The sequence below is a fragment of the Salvelinus fontinalis genome, chromosome 1 (assembly GCF_029448725.1).
Source record: "Salvelinus fontinalis isolate EN_2023a chromosome 1, ASM2944872v1, whole genome shotgun sequence".
In the NCBI taxonomy this organism is placed as follows: domain Eukaryota; kingdom Metazoa; phylum Chordata; class Actinopteri; order Salmoniformes; family Salmonidae; genus Salvelinus; species Salvelinus fontinalis.
Genome location: NC_074665.1, coordinates 91,981,029 through 91,998,182, shown reverse-complemented (window position 1 = coordinate 91,998,182; position 17,154 = coordinate 91,981,029). Strand labels below are relative to the sequence as shown.

The window sequence follows — 17,154 nt, the reverse complement described above, 5'->3', positions numbered from 1 at the left end:
AAGGCCCCAGCACAGCACAGCCAGGCTGGGCTCTTGTACCAGCTGTCTCGGCGGCCAACATTTCTTAGAGCTGTTGCCTGCTGTACAGCCTTCTGCCTTGCAACCACCTGTTGTACAGCCTTCTGCCTTGCAGCTGCCTGCTATCCATAGACTACTGACTCAATGCACATAGACTACTGACTCAATGCACATGGACTACTGACTCAATGCACATATACTACTGACTCAATGCACATAGACTACTGACTCAAACCACATGGACTACTGACTCAATGCACATGGACTACTGACTCAATGCACATAGACTACTGACTCAATCCATATATAGACTACTGACTCAATGCACATATACTACTGACTCAATCCATATATAGACTACTGACTCAATGCACATGGACTACTGACTCAATCCACATAGACTACTGACTCAATCCATATATAGACTACTGACTCAATGCACATATACTACTGACTCAATCCATATATAGACTACTGACTCAATGCACATGGACTACTGACTCAATCCACATAGACTACTGACTCAATCCATATATAGACTACTGACTCAATGCACATATACTACTGACTCAATGCACATAGACTACTGACTCAAACCACATGGACTACTGACTCAATGCACATGGACTACTGACTCAATGCACATGGACTACTGACTCAATCCACATAGACTACTGACTCAATCCATATATAGACTACTGACTCAATGCACATGGACTACTGACTCAATGCACATGGACTACTGACTCAATCCACATAGACTACTGACTCAATCCACATGGACTACTGACTCAACCACATAGACTACTGACTCAATCCATATATAGACTACTGACGCAATCCATATAGACTACTGACTCAAGCCACATGGACTACTGACTCAATCCACATGGACTACTGACTCAAGCCACATGGACTACTGACTCAATCCACATAGACCACTGACTCAATCCACATGGACTACCGACTCAACCCATGTAGACTACTGACTCAATCCACATGGACTACTGACTCAATCCACATGGACTACTGACTCAATTCACATGGACTACTTGTGTGGTGTGAAGAGGGGGGTTTGATGTGTGTATGAGTTTTTAATTTGACAAAGGCACAAGTACAGTGAAATACCTTTCTTGCAAACTCAAAACCCAACAATGCAATAGTCAATAACAATGTATTACGAGACCAATGCCTATTCTCATTTTAAAAGTTTTTTTCCCATCTGTAATTGTGTCTAATTCCATGAACTGCACCTGCCTGCTTTTAATTCTCTTTTCCAAAATACAAAATACTTTTCTATACGATTTCTTTATAATGATTCACAATTTTGTGGTCCCCTTTCACACTACATTAGCATCAAAAGTCTAATGACATTAAGGTGATTTAAGAATGTCTGCTAAATGAACCAAATATACATGTATATGTAAAAATGAACAATTGCAAAGCATGCTGAGTTTTATTCTAATGAGCTCCACCCCGAAACAAGGCCAATGACAATAGCCAGGGTATTTTGTAGTTGTATTTCGTATTATCAAATGTATGCCCATCCCTCTGTGTGTGTGTGTGTGTGTGTGTGTGTGTGTGTGTGTGTGTGTGTGTGTGTGTGTGTGTGTGTGTGTGTGTGTGTACATGTACATGTACAGAGTAGGGCTGTGGCGGTCATGACATTTTGTCAGCTGGTGATTGCCAAGCAAATAACTTTCTGCCTCTCACAGTAATGTAATGTTAATTGAATGTTTCTTATGGCTGAAGGGGCAGTATTGAGTAGCTTGGATGAAAGGTGCACAGAGGTGCCCAGAGTAAACGGCCTGCTCCTATGTCATAGTTGCTAACATATGCATATTATTATTAGTATTGGATAGAAAACACTCTGAAGTTTCTAAAACTGTTTGAATTATGTCTGTGAGTATAACAGAACTCATATGGCAGGCAAAAACCTGAGAAGTTCCACTTTCTGTACGGATTTTTTCTGGGGGTGGCAGATTTTCAACTAAGCTCTCATTGAAAATACAGAGAGATATTGATGGGTTTTCACTTACTACGGCTTCCAATATATGTCAACAGTCAATAGAACTTTGTCTGATGACTCTAATGTGAAGGGGGGCGGAAGAAGACAGGAATGAGTAATCACTGCCATGAGGTGCCCACACATTGAACTGGCGCGTTCACGTGAGAGTGTAGTTTCTGGTGCTCTTTGAAACCAGGAAATGACAGTAAAAACACAACGTCTCAACACAGAGGTTGAAACATTCATAACCGATGTGCACTACATTAACATATATGTTGTTTTGTAATCTCGGAAGAAAATGGAATGTCAAAGTTACATAGTATCCCTAATATTGCTATCGCTAGCAGAACTCATGGTTTATTTTAGGGATGAGAAGACTTCATGATTCTTTAGTAAAAGGGAGTTACGGAATCTGAGGACAAGTCACGTTAAACAAGACACATATTCACTGTTTCAAACATTATCTTCTGCACTGCACAGATGTGTGAATCATCTTTTGTCTTTTTAGTCCAATAAATTTTATGGTTTCTTCAACAGAAGAGGTCGCTGTTATACCTGAATTTGATCCAAATCCAATGAGGTGTTGGGTCTCCTGTTCTGCGTCGTTGAGAGCGGTTGTATGAAACCAATTGGTACGTCAAGCAAAGTTCTTAACCATGCCAGACCACTTTTAACATGCCATAAATTCAGCGTGTGAACTGTGCGTTATGTATCTTTCAGTGCAGATTATATGTTTACAAGTATTCAGGTACACAGTGGGCTGCATTACATAGTAGTCTAGTCCTACTGCCTGTTTATACAGTGAATATCTATCCACATTACTAACTATATTCATCCCGGGACAGTTTCTTATCCTTTAAGTTACAGGCATTGCTACGCAGTGTCCCTTTTTTGGAATGGTCCCGGGAATCACCTGGGATTCATTTAACGTACCAGACAGTCCACATTTAAGACAATCCATATTTGATCACTATAGCGATGGACCAGCATGTGTTTCCAGGGCGATGAGCTAGGACGATGGTATTAAGTATTAACCATGGATCATAAGCCTCTGCTCAGTCAGTCCTGCGAGGCGCTTTGGGGTGACAGACAGTTTTGAGGCCTATACAACGCTCAGGGAATCCCAAATGAAGCCTCTCTCGCTTGGAGATACAGTACTTTAAAATCAATCAGTCGAGCGGTTGGAACTCGTAAGTCATGGTAAAACCCCAAAGAACAGGTATACATCACCAATAACACCCTGTCACTTCCTTACATCACCTGGATATCTCTCCTCCACTGGGAGCCATTCTATTGTTTTCCACATGCAGCATTGGAGAGATAGTGTGTGTTTTTATTATGGGTTCAGCTCAGACACACCAATCTGGTGTTAGATCATTTCGTATTATTCTGTATGTAAATCCAAGACAATCCATTTGGTATGATATGTTACGTTTCGTATGATATGTGTTCAATTGTGGATGTCAATCATCCATTTTCAATTATATAATATGGATGGTAATCCATAACATATGTTACAAATATGCAAAATATACAATATGTTAAACAAAATGTATTTATTCCATTTTAGAATAAGGCTGTAATGTAACAAAATGTGGGAAAATGAAGGGGTCTGACTACTTTCTGAATGTAATGTACAAGGCAATGTAAGTGATCCCGGATAAAATGAACAAACTTACAAATAGGAAAAGACGGAGGAGGACTATCCGTACCAAACATTAAACTGTATTTCCAGGCATTTCACCCCATATTAAATTGGTTTAGACATGATTTTTCCGCCCCCTGGCAGAGTATAGAGAGGAATATGATGTCTCCTATTGCTCTGGATGTCATGCCCTGACCTTAGTATTCTATGTTTTCTGTATTAGTTTGGTCAGGTCAGGGTGTGACGAGGGTGGATTTGATTGTTTTGTATTGTCAAGGGTTTTTGTATGTCTAGGTGTGTGTGTGTGTAGTCTAGGCATATGTAGGTCTATGGTGGCCTAGATTGATTGGTTCCCAATCAGAGGCAGCTGTTTATTGTTGTCTCTGATTGGGGATCCTATTTAGGTTGCCATTTTCCAGTTTGGTTTGTGGGTTATTGTCTATGTGATGTTGCATGTCTGCACTCGTGTCATTTAGCGTTCACGTTCGTTTTGTTATTTTGTATAGTTTGTTCAGTCTTCTTCGTTATTAAAAAGAAGATGTATTATCATCACGCTGCGCCTTGGTCTCCTCACTGCGATGATCGTGACAGAATAACCCACCATAACAGGATCAAGCAGCGTGTAAAAAGGAGGAAAGGAGCTTAATTGGGAAATGGACCTGGGAGGAGATATTAGATGGAGCAGGACCCTGGACACAGCCGGGGGAGTATCGCCGTCTTAAGGAGGAGTTAGAGGCAGCGAAAGCGGAGGAAAAATACCGGAGAATAGAGGAACGGCATTGATATGTAGGTACACGGCTAGCACGGAAGCCCGAGAGGCAGCCCCAATATTGTTTTTTTTGGGGGGGGACACGAGGAGATTGGCTGATTCAGGTAGGACACCTGAGCCAACTCCTCGTGCTTACCGTGGGGAGCGTGTAACTGGTCAGGCACCGTGTTATGCAGAGATGCGCACGGTGTCTCCAGTTCGCATTCTTAGCACGGTACGCTCTATTCCAGCTCCTCACGTTTGCCGGGCTAGAATGGGCATCCAGCCAAGACATATTGAGCCAGCTCTATGTTCTGGATTTCCAATGCGTCTCCACAGTCCAGTGTATCCTGTTCCTCCTCCCCGCACTCGCCCTGAGGTGCGTGTCCCCAGCCCGGTACCACCAGTTCCGGCACCACGCACCAGGCCTCCAGTGCGCCTCCAGGGTCCAGTACGTCCTGTTCCTCCTCCCCGCACTCGCCCTGAGGTGCGTGTCCCCAGCCCGGTACCACCAGTTCCGGCACCACGCACCAGGCCTCCAGTGCGCCTCCAGGGTTCAGTACGCCCTGTTCCTGCTCCTCGCACTCGCCCTGAGGTGCGTGTCCCCAGCCCGGTACCACCAGTGATGATCCATGGCATTAAGCCTCCAGTGATGATCCATGGCACAAAGCCTCCAGTGATGATCCATGGCACAAAGCCTCCAGTGATGATCCATGGCACGAAGCCTCCAGTGATGATCCATGGCACGAAGCCTCCAGTGATGATCCATGGCACGAAGTCTCCAGTGATGATCCATGGCAAGAAGCCTCCAGTGATGATCCATGGCAAGAAGCCTCCAGTGATGATCCATGGCACGAAGCCTCCAACAAAGGTTGTCAGTCCGGAGCCTCCGGCAACGCTCCCCAGTCCGGAGCTGCCAGAGTCGCCCTCCTGTCCGGAGCTGCCAGAGTCGCCCTCCTGTCCGGAGCTGCCAGAGTCGCCCTCCTGTCCGGAGCTGCCAGAGTCGCCCTCCTGTCCGGAGCTGCCAGAGTCGCCCTCCTGTCCGGAGCTGCCAGAGTCGCCCTCCTGTCCGGAGCTGCCAGAGTCGCCCTCCTGTCCGGAGCTGCCAGAGTCGCCCTCCTGTCCGGAGCTGCCAGAGTCGCCCTCCTGTCCGGAGCTGCCAGAGTCGCCCTCCTGTCCGGAGCTGCCAGAGTCGCCCTCCTGTCCGGAGCTGCCAGAGTCGCCCTCCTGTCCGGAGCTGCCAGAGTCGCCCTCCTGTCCGGAGCTGCCAGAGTCGCCCTCCTGTCCGGAGCTGCCAGAGTCGCCCTCCTGTCCGGAGCTGCCAGAGTCGCCCTCCTGTCCGGAGCTGCCAGAGTCGCCCTCCTGTCCGGGGCCTACGGCGAGGATCCGCAGCCCAGAGCCTCCGGCGATGATCCACGGGTCAGTGCTACAATTGAGGACTCAGTGTAAAGAAGGGGGGGGCGGCATCCAGATCCAGAGCCGCCACTGAGGGTAGATGCCCACCCAGACCCTCCCCTATAAGTTCATGTTTGCGGTCAGGAGTCCGCACCTTTGGGGAGGGGGGGGGGGGGGGTACTGTCACGCCCTGACCTTAGTATTCTATGTTTACTGTATTATTTTGGTCATGTCAGGGTGTGACGAGGGTGGATATGATTGTTTTGTATTGTCTAGGGTTTTTGTATGTCTAGGTGTGTGTGTAGTCTAGGCATATGTAGGTCTACGGTGGCCTAGATTGGTTCCCAATCCGAGGCAGCTGTTTATCGTTGTCTCTGATTGGTGATCCTATTTAGGTTGCCATTTTCCAGTTTGGTTTGTGGGTTATTGTCTATGTGATGTTGCATGTCTGCACTCGTGTCATTTAGCGTTCACGTTCGTTTTGTTATTTTGTATAGTTCAGCCTTCTTCGTTATTAAAAAGAAGATCATCACGCTGCGCCTTGGTCTCCTCACTGCGACGACCGTGACACTGGAAGAGGTGGTCTTCACTGATACGGTTTATCCCTTAAACAATGTAAACTATGCTTTGGTTCTATTATTACACACATAATCTCTATTTGGCACAAAATTGAAAAACAATATAACTGGGAATCAAAATGGCATGCCCATACTCCAATATTTCACAATTACGCCTTGTAATCTGGAGGGCGACTTTTTGCATTGCCCCAATGGTCAAAATCATATCAAATGTTATTTGTTACATGCGCCGAATACAACAGGTGTAGGTAGACCTTACAGTGAAATGCTCACTTACAAGCCCTTAATCAACAATGCAGTTATAAGAAAAATAAGTGTTAAGTAAATAATAGATCAATAAAAATAACAAATTATTAGAGAGCTGTAACGGTCGTCTTGTGGTGAATGAGCGGACCAAGGCGCAGCGGGTGATGAATACATGATGATTTATTTCAAGACAAAACACGAAGAACACTTGAAACTACAAAACAATAAAACAAACGTAGACAGATCTGAACTAGAGAACTTACATATACACGAAGAACGCACGAACAGGTACAGACTACACAAACGAACGAACAAACAAACGAAACAGTCCCGTGTGGTGCACATACACAGACACGGAAGACAATCACCCACAAACAAACAGTGAGAACAGCCTACCTTAATATGGTTCTCAATCAGAGGAAACGTCAAACACCTGCCTCTAATTGAGAACCATATCAGGCAACACAATAAACCCAACATAGAAACACAATACATAGAATGCCCACCCCAACTCACGCCCTGACCAACTAAACACATACAAAAACAAGAGAAAGCAGGTCAGGAACGTGACAAGAGCAGCAGTAAAATAACAGTAGCGAGGCTAAATACAGGGGGTACCAGTCCAGAGTCAATGTGTGGGGGCACCGGTTAGTCGAAATAATTTAGGTAATATGTACATGTAGGTAGAGTGACTATACGTAGATAATAACCGGAGAGTACCAGCAGCGTAAAATATTCTGGGTAGCCATTTGATTAGCTGTTTAGGAGTCTTATGGCTTGGGGGTAGAAGCTGTTAAGAAGCTTTTTGGACCTAGACTTGGTACTCCAGTACTGCGGTAGCAGAGAAAGTCTATGATTAGGGTGTACATTTTTAGGGCCTTCCTCTGACACCGCCTGGTATAGAGGTCCTGGATGGCAGGAAGCTTGGCCCCAGTGATGTACTGGGCTGTACCCACTACCCTCTGTCGTGCCTTGCGATCAGAGGATGGGCAGTTGCCATACCAGGCAGTGATACAACCAGTCAGGCTGCTCTCGGTGGTGCAGGTATATACATTTTGAGGATCTGAGGTACCCATGCTAAATCTGTCTTTGCGTGTTTGGACCATGATAATTTGTTGGTGATGTGCTCTCAACCTGCTCCACTACAGCCCCATCGATGAGAATGAGGGTGAGCTCGGTCCTCCTTTTCCTGTAGTCCACAATCATCTCCTATGTCTTGATCACGTTGAGGGAGAGGTTGTTACCCCGGCACCACACGGCCAGGTCTCTGACCTCCTCCATAGAGGCTGTCTCATCGTTGCTGGTGATCAGGCCTACCACTGTTGTGTCGTCTGCAGACTTAATGATGGTGTTGGATTTGTGCCTGGCCAAGCAGTCATAGGTGAACAGGGAGTAAAGGAGGGAACTGAGCACGCACCCCTGAGGGGCCCCCTTGTTGAGGATCAGTGTGGCAGATGTTACTACCTACCCTTACCACCTGGGAGTGGCCCGTCAGGAAGTCCAGGATCCAGTTGTAGAGGGAGGTGTTTAGTCCCAGGTTCCTTAGCTTATGATGAGCTTTGAGGGCACTATGGTGTTTAACGCAGAGCTGTAGTATTTGAATATAATTCTTGCGTAGGTGTTCCTTTTGTGCAGGTGGGACAGTGCAGTGTGGAGTGAAATAGAGATTGCATCATCTATGGATCTGTTGAGGTGATTTGCAAATTGGAGTGGATCTAGGGTTTCTGGGATAATGGTGTTGACGTGAGCCTGACCAGCCTTTCAAAGCACTTCATGGCTGCAGATGTTAGTGCTACCGGTCTGTAATAATTTAGGCAGGTTACCTTAGTGTTCTTGTGCACAGGGACTATGGTGGTCTGCTTGAAACATGTTGATTTTACAGACTCAGTCAGAGACAGATTGAAAATGTCAATGAAGACACTTGCCAGTTGGTCAGCGCATGCATGCTCGGAGTACACGACCTTGTAATCCGTCTAGCTCGCGGCTTTGTGAAAGTTGACCTGTTTAAAGGTAATTCTCACATCGACTGCGGAGAGCGTGATCACACAGTCGTCTGGAACAGTTGATACTCTTGTACATGCTTCAGTGTTGCTTGCCTCGAAGCGAGCATAGAAGTAATTTAGCTCTTCTGGTAGGCTTGTGTCATTGGGCAGCTTGCGGCTGTGCTTCCCTTTGTAGTCTGTAATAGTTTGCATACCCTGTCACATCCGCCGGGCGTTGGAGCCGTTGTAATACGATTCAATCTTAGTCCTGTATTGTCATTTTGCTTGTTTGATGGTTCATCTGAGGGCATAGTCGGATTTCTTATAAGCGTCCGAATTATTCTCTCGCTCCTTGAAAGCGGCAGCTCTCGCCTATAGCTCATTGCAAATGTTGCCTCTAATCCATGGCTTCTGGTTGGGGTATGTACGTATGGTCACTGTGGGGACGACGTCATTGATACACTTATTGATGAAGCCAATGACTGATGTGGTGTACTCCTCAATGCCTTCGGAAGAATCCCGGAACATATTCTAGTCTGTGCTAGCAATACAGTCCTGTAGCTTAGCATCTGTTTCATGCTGTAGAATCTGTACAGATGTCATGAACAGTAATGGTTTGAGAACATTCCAAGACTTGATAGACACATACACATTACCAGGCACCTCCTCTTTTCTATATTTACAAAAAGTCAGCTATGCTGGCCTATGGAGTCCCTTTGGAAACTCAACTACTGAACCATCCAATGATGGGATTTAAAAATAAATGATCTGGGCTCCTGAAAGGACTGTTCTCTATAGTGTACAGTATAAACAACTTCTGGAAAGCTCATATCCTGATATCCATTAAAAAGGTATGGTCCACATATCTAAGTGAATCTGAACAACCCTTTAATTTGAACAGAATATGGAAAGATATGACCTCAGCATCCCGTAATCCGAACCATCAACTGATTTCCAGGTGGTGGAGTTTTTTTCATAATTTGTGAGTGGCAGCCCACAGGTAAGTACAAAGTATGGAATTATATGATTTTTTATATTATACCTGTAACCCCCCATGAAAAACAAAATGTGTCAAAAAAAATCTCTACATCCCCAAAACTCATCACTACTGGGACAAGGCAATTTGCTTGCCCAAAGTACTTTAAACATAAAGTGTTGCAGTATAAAAGTTTTGTTTTGTCATTGATAAAGAGTTCAATATTAACTTGTGTAACTATTTGTCATTTTAAAATGTGTTTCATGGTTGCAATGGGATGCAAATTCCATGGCAATTCAAGAACTCAATTCACATAGATGGTATCTAAACTGGGTGAACGTGTGGTGGGAGGTGAAGGGGTTGATTGTGTGTGTGCGTGTGTTTGTGGTTGCGTGCGTGTTTGTGTTTGCATATGTGTATTCATTTGTCTCTGTGAGTAGAGGTGGGGGGATTTCGCCGCCAGGCTGTAGGACCAGGCATACACCCCAGGAAGCCAATCCTAGTACCCCACCGCTCCGAACAGAACACAAGCAAAGCACACTGCCAGGACACACAGCCGAGCCCCTTATTTACAACCCACCATGAATCACAACAACGTCTTACTGCTGCTGCTGGTTGCCAAGTGCATACTTGTTAAGTCTCTCAGACTTCCAGTTTATTATCAATACCATGGCCTTGTTCATTCAGGAGGGTGCATTGAAGGTAAAAATGTTGTCTCTGGATATGCATGTGAATAAAGGCCTAATATTGAATGTCAAAGGTGCACATATGTGTTTGTATATATCTTTATTTTTGGATGAATTGTATCTGTTTATTTATACCCTATATTTATTTACTATTTCCCTGCTTGTACAGTAGAATGTGTGTACCGTATGTACAGTAGGATGCGTGTACCGTATGTACAGTAGGATGTGTGTGTACCGTATATACAGCATCACCTGATCCTCACTGTGGTTTGCATTCCTCCAGGGGAGAGGTGCATTCACGTTAGTATGCTGACTCTTGGAGGAGAGAGAGAAGGAAGGGAGGGAAAGGGAGAGGGGGTTGGGGGCAATGAGACGGAACATGCAATCCAGCTCCAAATTGGTGAACAGGCGCTGATAATAAGCAAACATTGATTTTAAACCAAGGCATGGCTATAATTGGTAGAATGCAGGGAGAGGAAGCCTGGGTCTCACTCCACTGGCTAGCACAACACAGGGTGGGCGGGGCTGGAGCCGGAGAGAAGCTGGTACACAAAGCAAGAATATAACAGGACAGCTGTAATCTTATTCAGCTCTGCAAAAACCTGGAAGACATTCCTTCCTGGGGATGTTTTACACTGTAAAGTGTGTGTGTATGTGCGGAGGGGCCTTTTTGTCAGTGGTGTTTGTGGCAGTGTAGTGATCAAACGTCTCTCTGTGTTCCTCAGAGCCATTACTCTGGACAACACTCTGGTCATCCTGTCCACAGTGGCCCCTGATGCTGGACGTTACTACGTACAGGCTGTCAACGACAAGAACGGTGAAAACAAGACCAGCCAACCCATAACCCTTTCTGTCGACAGTGAGTAGTACTGAAACCATTTGGAGAGACATGCACCACACACACACACACACACACACACACACACACACACACACACACACACACACACACACACACACACACACACACACACACACACACACACACACACACACACACACACACACACACACACACACACACACACACACACACACACACACACACACACACAGAGGGATGGGCATGAATTTGATAATACGAAATACAACTACAAAATACCCTAAAGATCAATGTATAAAAATAAAGTATAAGATACTATTGTATTGAGTTAAAATAAAATAAAAATTAATACAAAATACATTTGTAAGTAACGGGCCGAACAGCAACAACATTCTCAGGAATGGTTACAAAAATGTTTTACTTGCTGACTGTGATATGTTGTTTTTTAACTATGTTAGTTGTCCTAAATGTAAATGTATACTGCAAATCACACTGGCTATTGTCATTGACCTTACTCATTAGAATAAAACTCAGCATGCTTTGCAATTGTTCATTTTTACATATACATGTATATTTAGTTCATTTAGCAGACATTCTTAAATCACCATAATGCCATTAGACCTTTGATACTAATGTAGTGTGAAAGGGGACCACAAAATTGTGAATCATTATAAAGAAATCGTATAGAAAAGTATTTTGTTTTTTGAAAAAAAAAATAATTGCAGGCAGGTGGAGTTCATGGAATTAGTAATGATTCAAGACAAAATAAACTACCTTTTAATTGACAATATACCACCCATGCTCTACCAAGGTTTCCCATCACACAGCTTTGACCTACTACAGTAGCTATGTTGGTATCGTACTTCAAACTATGTGTAGGAAGGTTGCTTATGATTCAAACCTTCTCAAACAGCCTAATTCATATTCTTAGAGGAGGTGCTTCCACAATAATGTGATTTGTACCCCATACAAGCTAAAGTATTGGATTCTTCACACACCACAGTAAGACATTATCCCATTACACTGCCTTTTCATGCTTTTTTAATTAAATGAAAACAAGCTTTGCTTTTATACTTATACTTAGTGCGTGCCTGTGTTTCCTTAAACCTATATTTTAGAAATACATGTAAATAAAAAACAATAACATAATAAGACAAATCAAAATATGTTTTATATTTGAGATTATTCAAAGTAGCCACCCTTTGCCTTGATGACAGCTTTGCACTCTTGGCAAAAGTTTATGTACCTCCAATAAAGTTGATTTGCACATTTTCATAGAGATTTGAATTTAATACTGAGCTTCATCCAATGCCTAATATAGACATGACTATCGTCACATCTATAATTAAAGAGGGAGCAGACATTGCCTATGGCACAGTGCAGGGGGCGAGTTGATTAGAACAGAACTCAGACCCAGACAGTAGATCTCAGATGAGAGGGACCGGAACAGAGCAGACAGACCGGAACAGAGCAGACAGACCGGAACAGAGCAGACAGACCGGAACAGAGCAGACAGACCGGAACAGAGCAGACAGACCGGAACAGAGCAGACAGACCGGAACAGAGCAGACAGACCGGAACAGAGCAGACAGACCGGAACAGAGCAGACAGAACAGAGCAGACAGACGGAACAAAACAGACATAACAGACATAATAGAAAGACCAGACAGACAGACATAATAGAGCAGACATAATAGAGCAGACAGAATAGAGCAGACAGAATAGAGCAGACAGAATAGAGCAGCCAGAATAGAGCAGCCAGAATAGAGCAGCCAGAATAGAGCAGACAGAAAAGAGCAGACAGAACGGAGCAGACAGAACAGAGCAGTTAAAGTCAATATGGTATCTATGGCTGGTGGTAATTCAGATAGAGGTAGAGAGGAGGGAGAGTTAGTGGGGAGGCCTCGGCATGGCAGGACAGGGAGAGGAATGCCAGAGAGAGAGAGACACACGTTTTTGCCCCTGTGAAGGACACAAAGCCCTTGCGTGTGTGTGTGTGTGTGTGTGTGTGTGTGTGTGTGTGTGTGTGTGTGTGTGTGTGTGTGTGTGTGTGTGTGTGTGTGTGTGTGTGTGTGTGTGTGTGTGTGTGTGTGTGTGTGTGTGTGTGTGTGTGTAGGCTTATATCACTATCTGTGTGGGTTCCAGAAATCCCCCAATATCCCCACAAGGTCAGTAAAGCTAAGCTTCAGTATAGAGACAAAGTAGAGTAGCAATTCAACGGCTCAAACACGAGACGTATGTGGCAGGGTCTACAGTCAATCACGGATTACAAAAAGAAAACCAGCCCCGTCACAGACACCGACGTCTTGCTCCCAGACATATTAAACAATTTCTGTGCTCGTTTTGAGGACAATACAGTGCCAGTGAGATGGCCCGCTACCAAAACCTGTGGGCTCTCCTTCACCATGGCCAACATAAAACATTTAAACGTGTTAACCCTCGCAAGGCTGCTGGCCCAGACAGCATCCCTAGCCACGTCCTCAGAGCATTTGCAGACCAGCTGGCTGGTGTGTTTACGGACATATTCAATCAATCCCTATCCCAGTCTGCTGTGCCCACGTGCTTCAAGAGGGCCACCATTATTCCTGTCCCCAAGAAAGCTAAGTTAACTGAGAAAAACGACTACCGCCCCGTAGAACTCACTTCCGTCATCATGAATGCCTTGAGAGACTAGTCAAGGATCATATCACCTCCACCCTACCTGACACCCTAGACCCACTCTAATTTGCCTACGGCCCCAATAGGTCCACAGACGACGCAAAGGTGATCACACTGCACATTGCCCTAACCCATCTGGACAAGAATTTAACACCATAGTACCCTCCAAACTCGGCATGAAGCTCGAGACCCTGGGTCTCGACCCCGCCCTGTGCAGCTTGGTCCTGGACTTTCTGACGGGCTTCCTCCTCAGGTGGTGAGGGTAGGAAGCAACATCTCCACCCCGCTGATCCTCATCACTGGGGCCCCACAAATGTGCGTTCTCAGACCTCTCTTGTACTCCCTGTTCACCCATGACTGCGTGGCCATGCACGCCTCCAATTCAATCATCAAGTTTGCAGACGACACTGCAGTGGTAGGCTTGATTACCAACAACGACGAGACGGCCTACAGGGAGGAGGTGAGAGCCCTCGGAGTGTGGTGTCAGGAAAATAACCTCACACTCAACGTCAACAAAACAAAGGAGATGATTGTGGTCTTCAAGAAACAGCAGAGGGCGCACCCCCCTATCCACATCGACGGGACATTAGGGGAGAAGGCGGAAAGTTAAGTTCCTCGGCGTACATAGTATCACGGACAAACTGAAATGGTCCACCCACACAGACAGCGTGGTAAAGAAGGCGCAACAGCGCCTCTTCAACCTCAGGAGGCTGAGGAAATTTTGCTTGTCACCGAAAACACAAACTTTTACAGAAACAGAATTGAGAGCATCCTGTCGGGCTGTATCACCGCCTGGTACGGCAACTGCTCCGCCCACAACCGTAAGGCTCTAAAGAGGGTTGTGAGGTCTGCACAATGCATCACCGGTGGCAAACTACCTGCCCTCCAGGACACCTACATCACCCAATGTCACAGGAAGACCAAAAAGATCATCAAGGACATCAACTACCTGAGCCACTACCTGTTCACCCCGCTATCATCCAGAAGGCGAGGTCAGAACAGGTGCATCAAAGCTGGGACCGAGAGACTGAAAAACAGCTTCTATCTCAAGGCCATCAAACTGTTAAACAGCCATCACTAACATTGAGTGGCTGCTGCCAACATACTGACTCAAGTCTCTTGCCACTTTAATAATTGGATGTAATAAATGTATCACTAGTCACTTTAAACAATGCCACCTTTTATATAATGATTACATACCCTACATTACTCATCTCATATGTATATAATGTACTCTATACCATCTACTGCATCTTGCCTATGCCGCGCGGCCATCACTCATCCATAAATGTATATGTACATATTCTTATTCATCCCATTACACTTGTGTGTATAAGGTAGTTGTTGTGAAATTGTTAGATTACTTGTTAGATATTACTGCACCGTCAGAACTAGAAGCACAATCATTTTGCAACACTCGCATTAACATCTGCTAACCATGTGTAAAATTTGATTTGATTTGATACAAAGAAAATTCTCCCTCGTGGGAACATTTCCCACATCACCCACGGGGACGGGAGCTATTTTAAGATTAGGGTTTAGGTTTAGGGTTAAAATTAGGTTTAGTTTTAGAATTAGGGTTAGGATTAGGTCTCCACAAGGGTACTAAAGCATACAGTATGACTTGTGTGTGTGTGCGTGTTTCAGTATGCTGCAGTGCGTGTCTGTCGGTCCCTGCAGGGAGGTCCCTGACACAGCATTATTCCACTGGAACTCCCTGAGGTCCACCAACACTCAACTGATCCGAGATCAGTGTCGGAGGGAGAAAGAAAGAGTACAGGGGGTTATTCTGTCACACAAACCACACACAAAGACAGACACACACAAACTTTCTCAGTTGTTCCTGAGGTGTGTATGGCACCATCACAACACGTTGTTTCAACGTGAACATTTGGGTAATATTTGGTTGAGATGTTGATCAATGAGATTTCAACCTTTTTCCAAAAAGACAGCCAGACGTTTGTTGAATTCCCAATGTGTTATCACTAGGGCTCCCGAGTGGCGCAGCGGTCCAAGGCACTGCATCTCAGTGCTTGAGGCGTCACTACAGACCCTGGTTAGATTCCAAGCTGTATCACAACCGGCTGTGATTGGGAGTCCCATAGGGCGGCGCACAATTGGCCCAGCGTCGTCTTGGATAGGGGTAGGCCGACATTGTAAATAAGAATTTGTTCTTAACTAACTTGCCTGGTTGAGTAAAAATACAAAATCTAGGCTTTTCTAACGGACATGAGTCGGGAACAGTTGCTCATGGTCATGTGATGAGGTAGCCCCCGCCTGCGATGTTCAAAACCAGTGTCTGCCCTCAGACCAAAAGGGAATTTCCTCATGGTCTAAAGGTCAAAGATATCAGTTGCACCCATGGGTGACCCTGATTCATATCCCGTGTGTTACATTGGTGCCTGAAGTAGGGTGGTCTCTCATTGTGGAGGAGGTCAAAGGGGGGTGAATCTAGTGAGCATGGTTGCTCATGGTCATGTTATGAGGTAGCCCCGCCTGCAAACTTCCAAAACCAGTGTCTGCCCTCGGACCAAAAGGGAATTTCCTCTTGGTCTAAGATGTTGGTTGCTCCCGTGTAAGACCCGGGGTCGTATCCCACATGTTACACTTTCAACCATCTAAAAAAACAACATTCATTTTCCTGTGATCTAAATGTGTTATCACTACATTTTCAACCATTTAAAAACTTAAAGATTAATTGTCACATGCACAAGTACAGTGATATGCATTTCTTGCAAGCTCTTTCCCAACTGCAGTAATAAATATCAGTAGTAAACATATTCTACTATAAAATAAAGTAAAGTAGAAGTTCTTATCCATCAGAAGAAATGATAGAGGATACATTTTGTGCAAAAAATGTAATATAATGCCAAAATAATCACAAAATAGAGTGAAAGAATACCATGCTATTGTTTGAAGAGAGTGCACAATTTTGAACATGAAAAGTTATTAATAAACAAATTAGGCACATTTGGGCAGTCTTTTTAACAAACATACAATGGTTCATTGGATCAGTCTAAAATTGTACACATACACTGATGCCATCTAGTGGCCAAAATCTAAATTGCACCTTGGCTGGGATAGTACATGATGGCCTTTCTCTTCCATTTAAAAGATGGTACAAAAAAAAAAAAAAAGATCTGTTTTTTTTTCTTTGTACTATCTTTTACCAGATCTATTGTGTTATATTATACTACATTCCTTTCACATTTCCTTACACTTCAAAGTGGTTCCTTTCAAATGGTACCAATAATATGCATATCATTGCTTCAGGGCCTGAGCTACAGGCAGTTAGATTTGGATATTTGATTTGAGTATGTCATTTTTAAGGTTGAATAAAAACTGTTACATTAGTTTGTAAAATAGCATTAACTTCAGGCTAAAGTGCCTT

General features: G+C 44.6%; 1 protein-coding gene across 2 annotated transcripts in view; it reads left to right on the top strand.

Annotated features, from left to right (window-relative positions):
• LOC129863688 (protein sidekick-2-like) overlaps positions 1–17,154 on the top strand; it is a 221,182-nt gene that overhangs the window by 56,978 nt on the left and 147,050 nt on the right. For both annotated transcript variants that reach the window (XM_055935861.1, XM_055935854.1), the window contains exon 4: positions 11,008–11,141. In XM_055935861.1, coding sequence (XP_055791836.1) covers positions 11,008–11,141 — 134 coding nt within the window. The remainder of the gene's footprint in view (positions 1–11,007; positions 11,142–17,154) is intronic.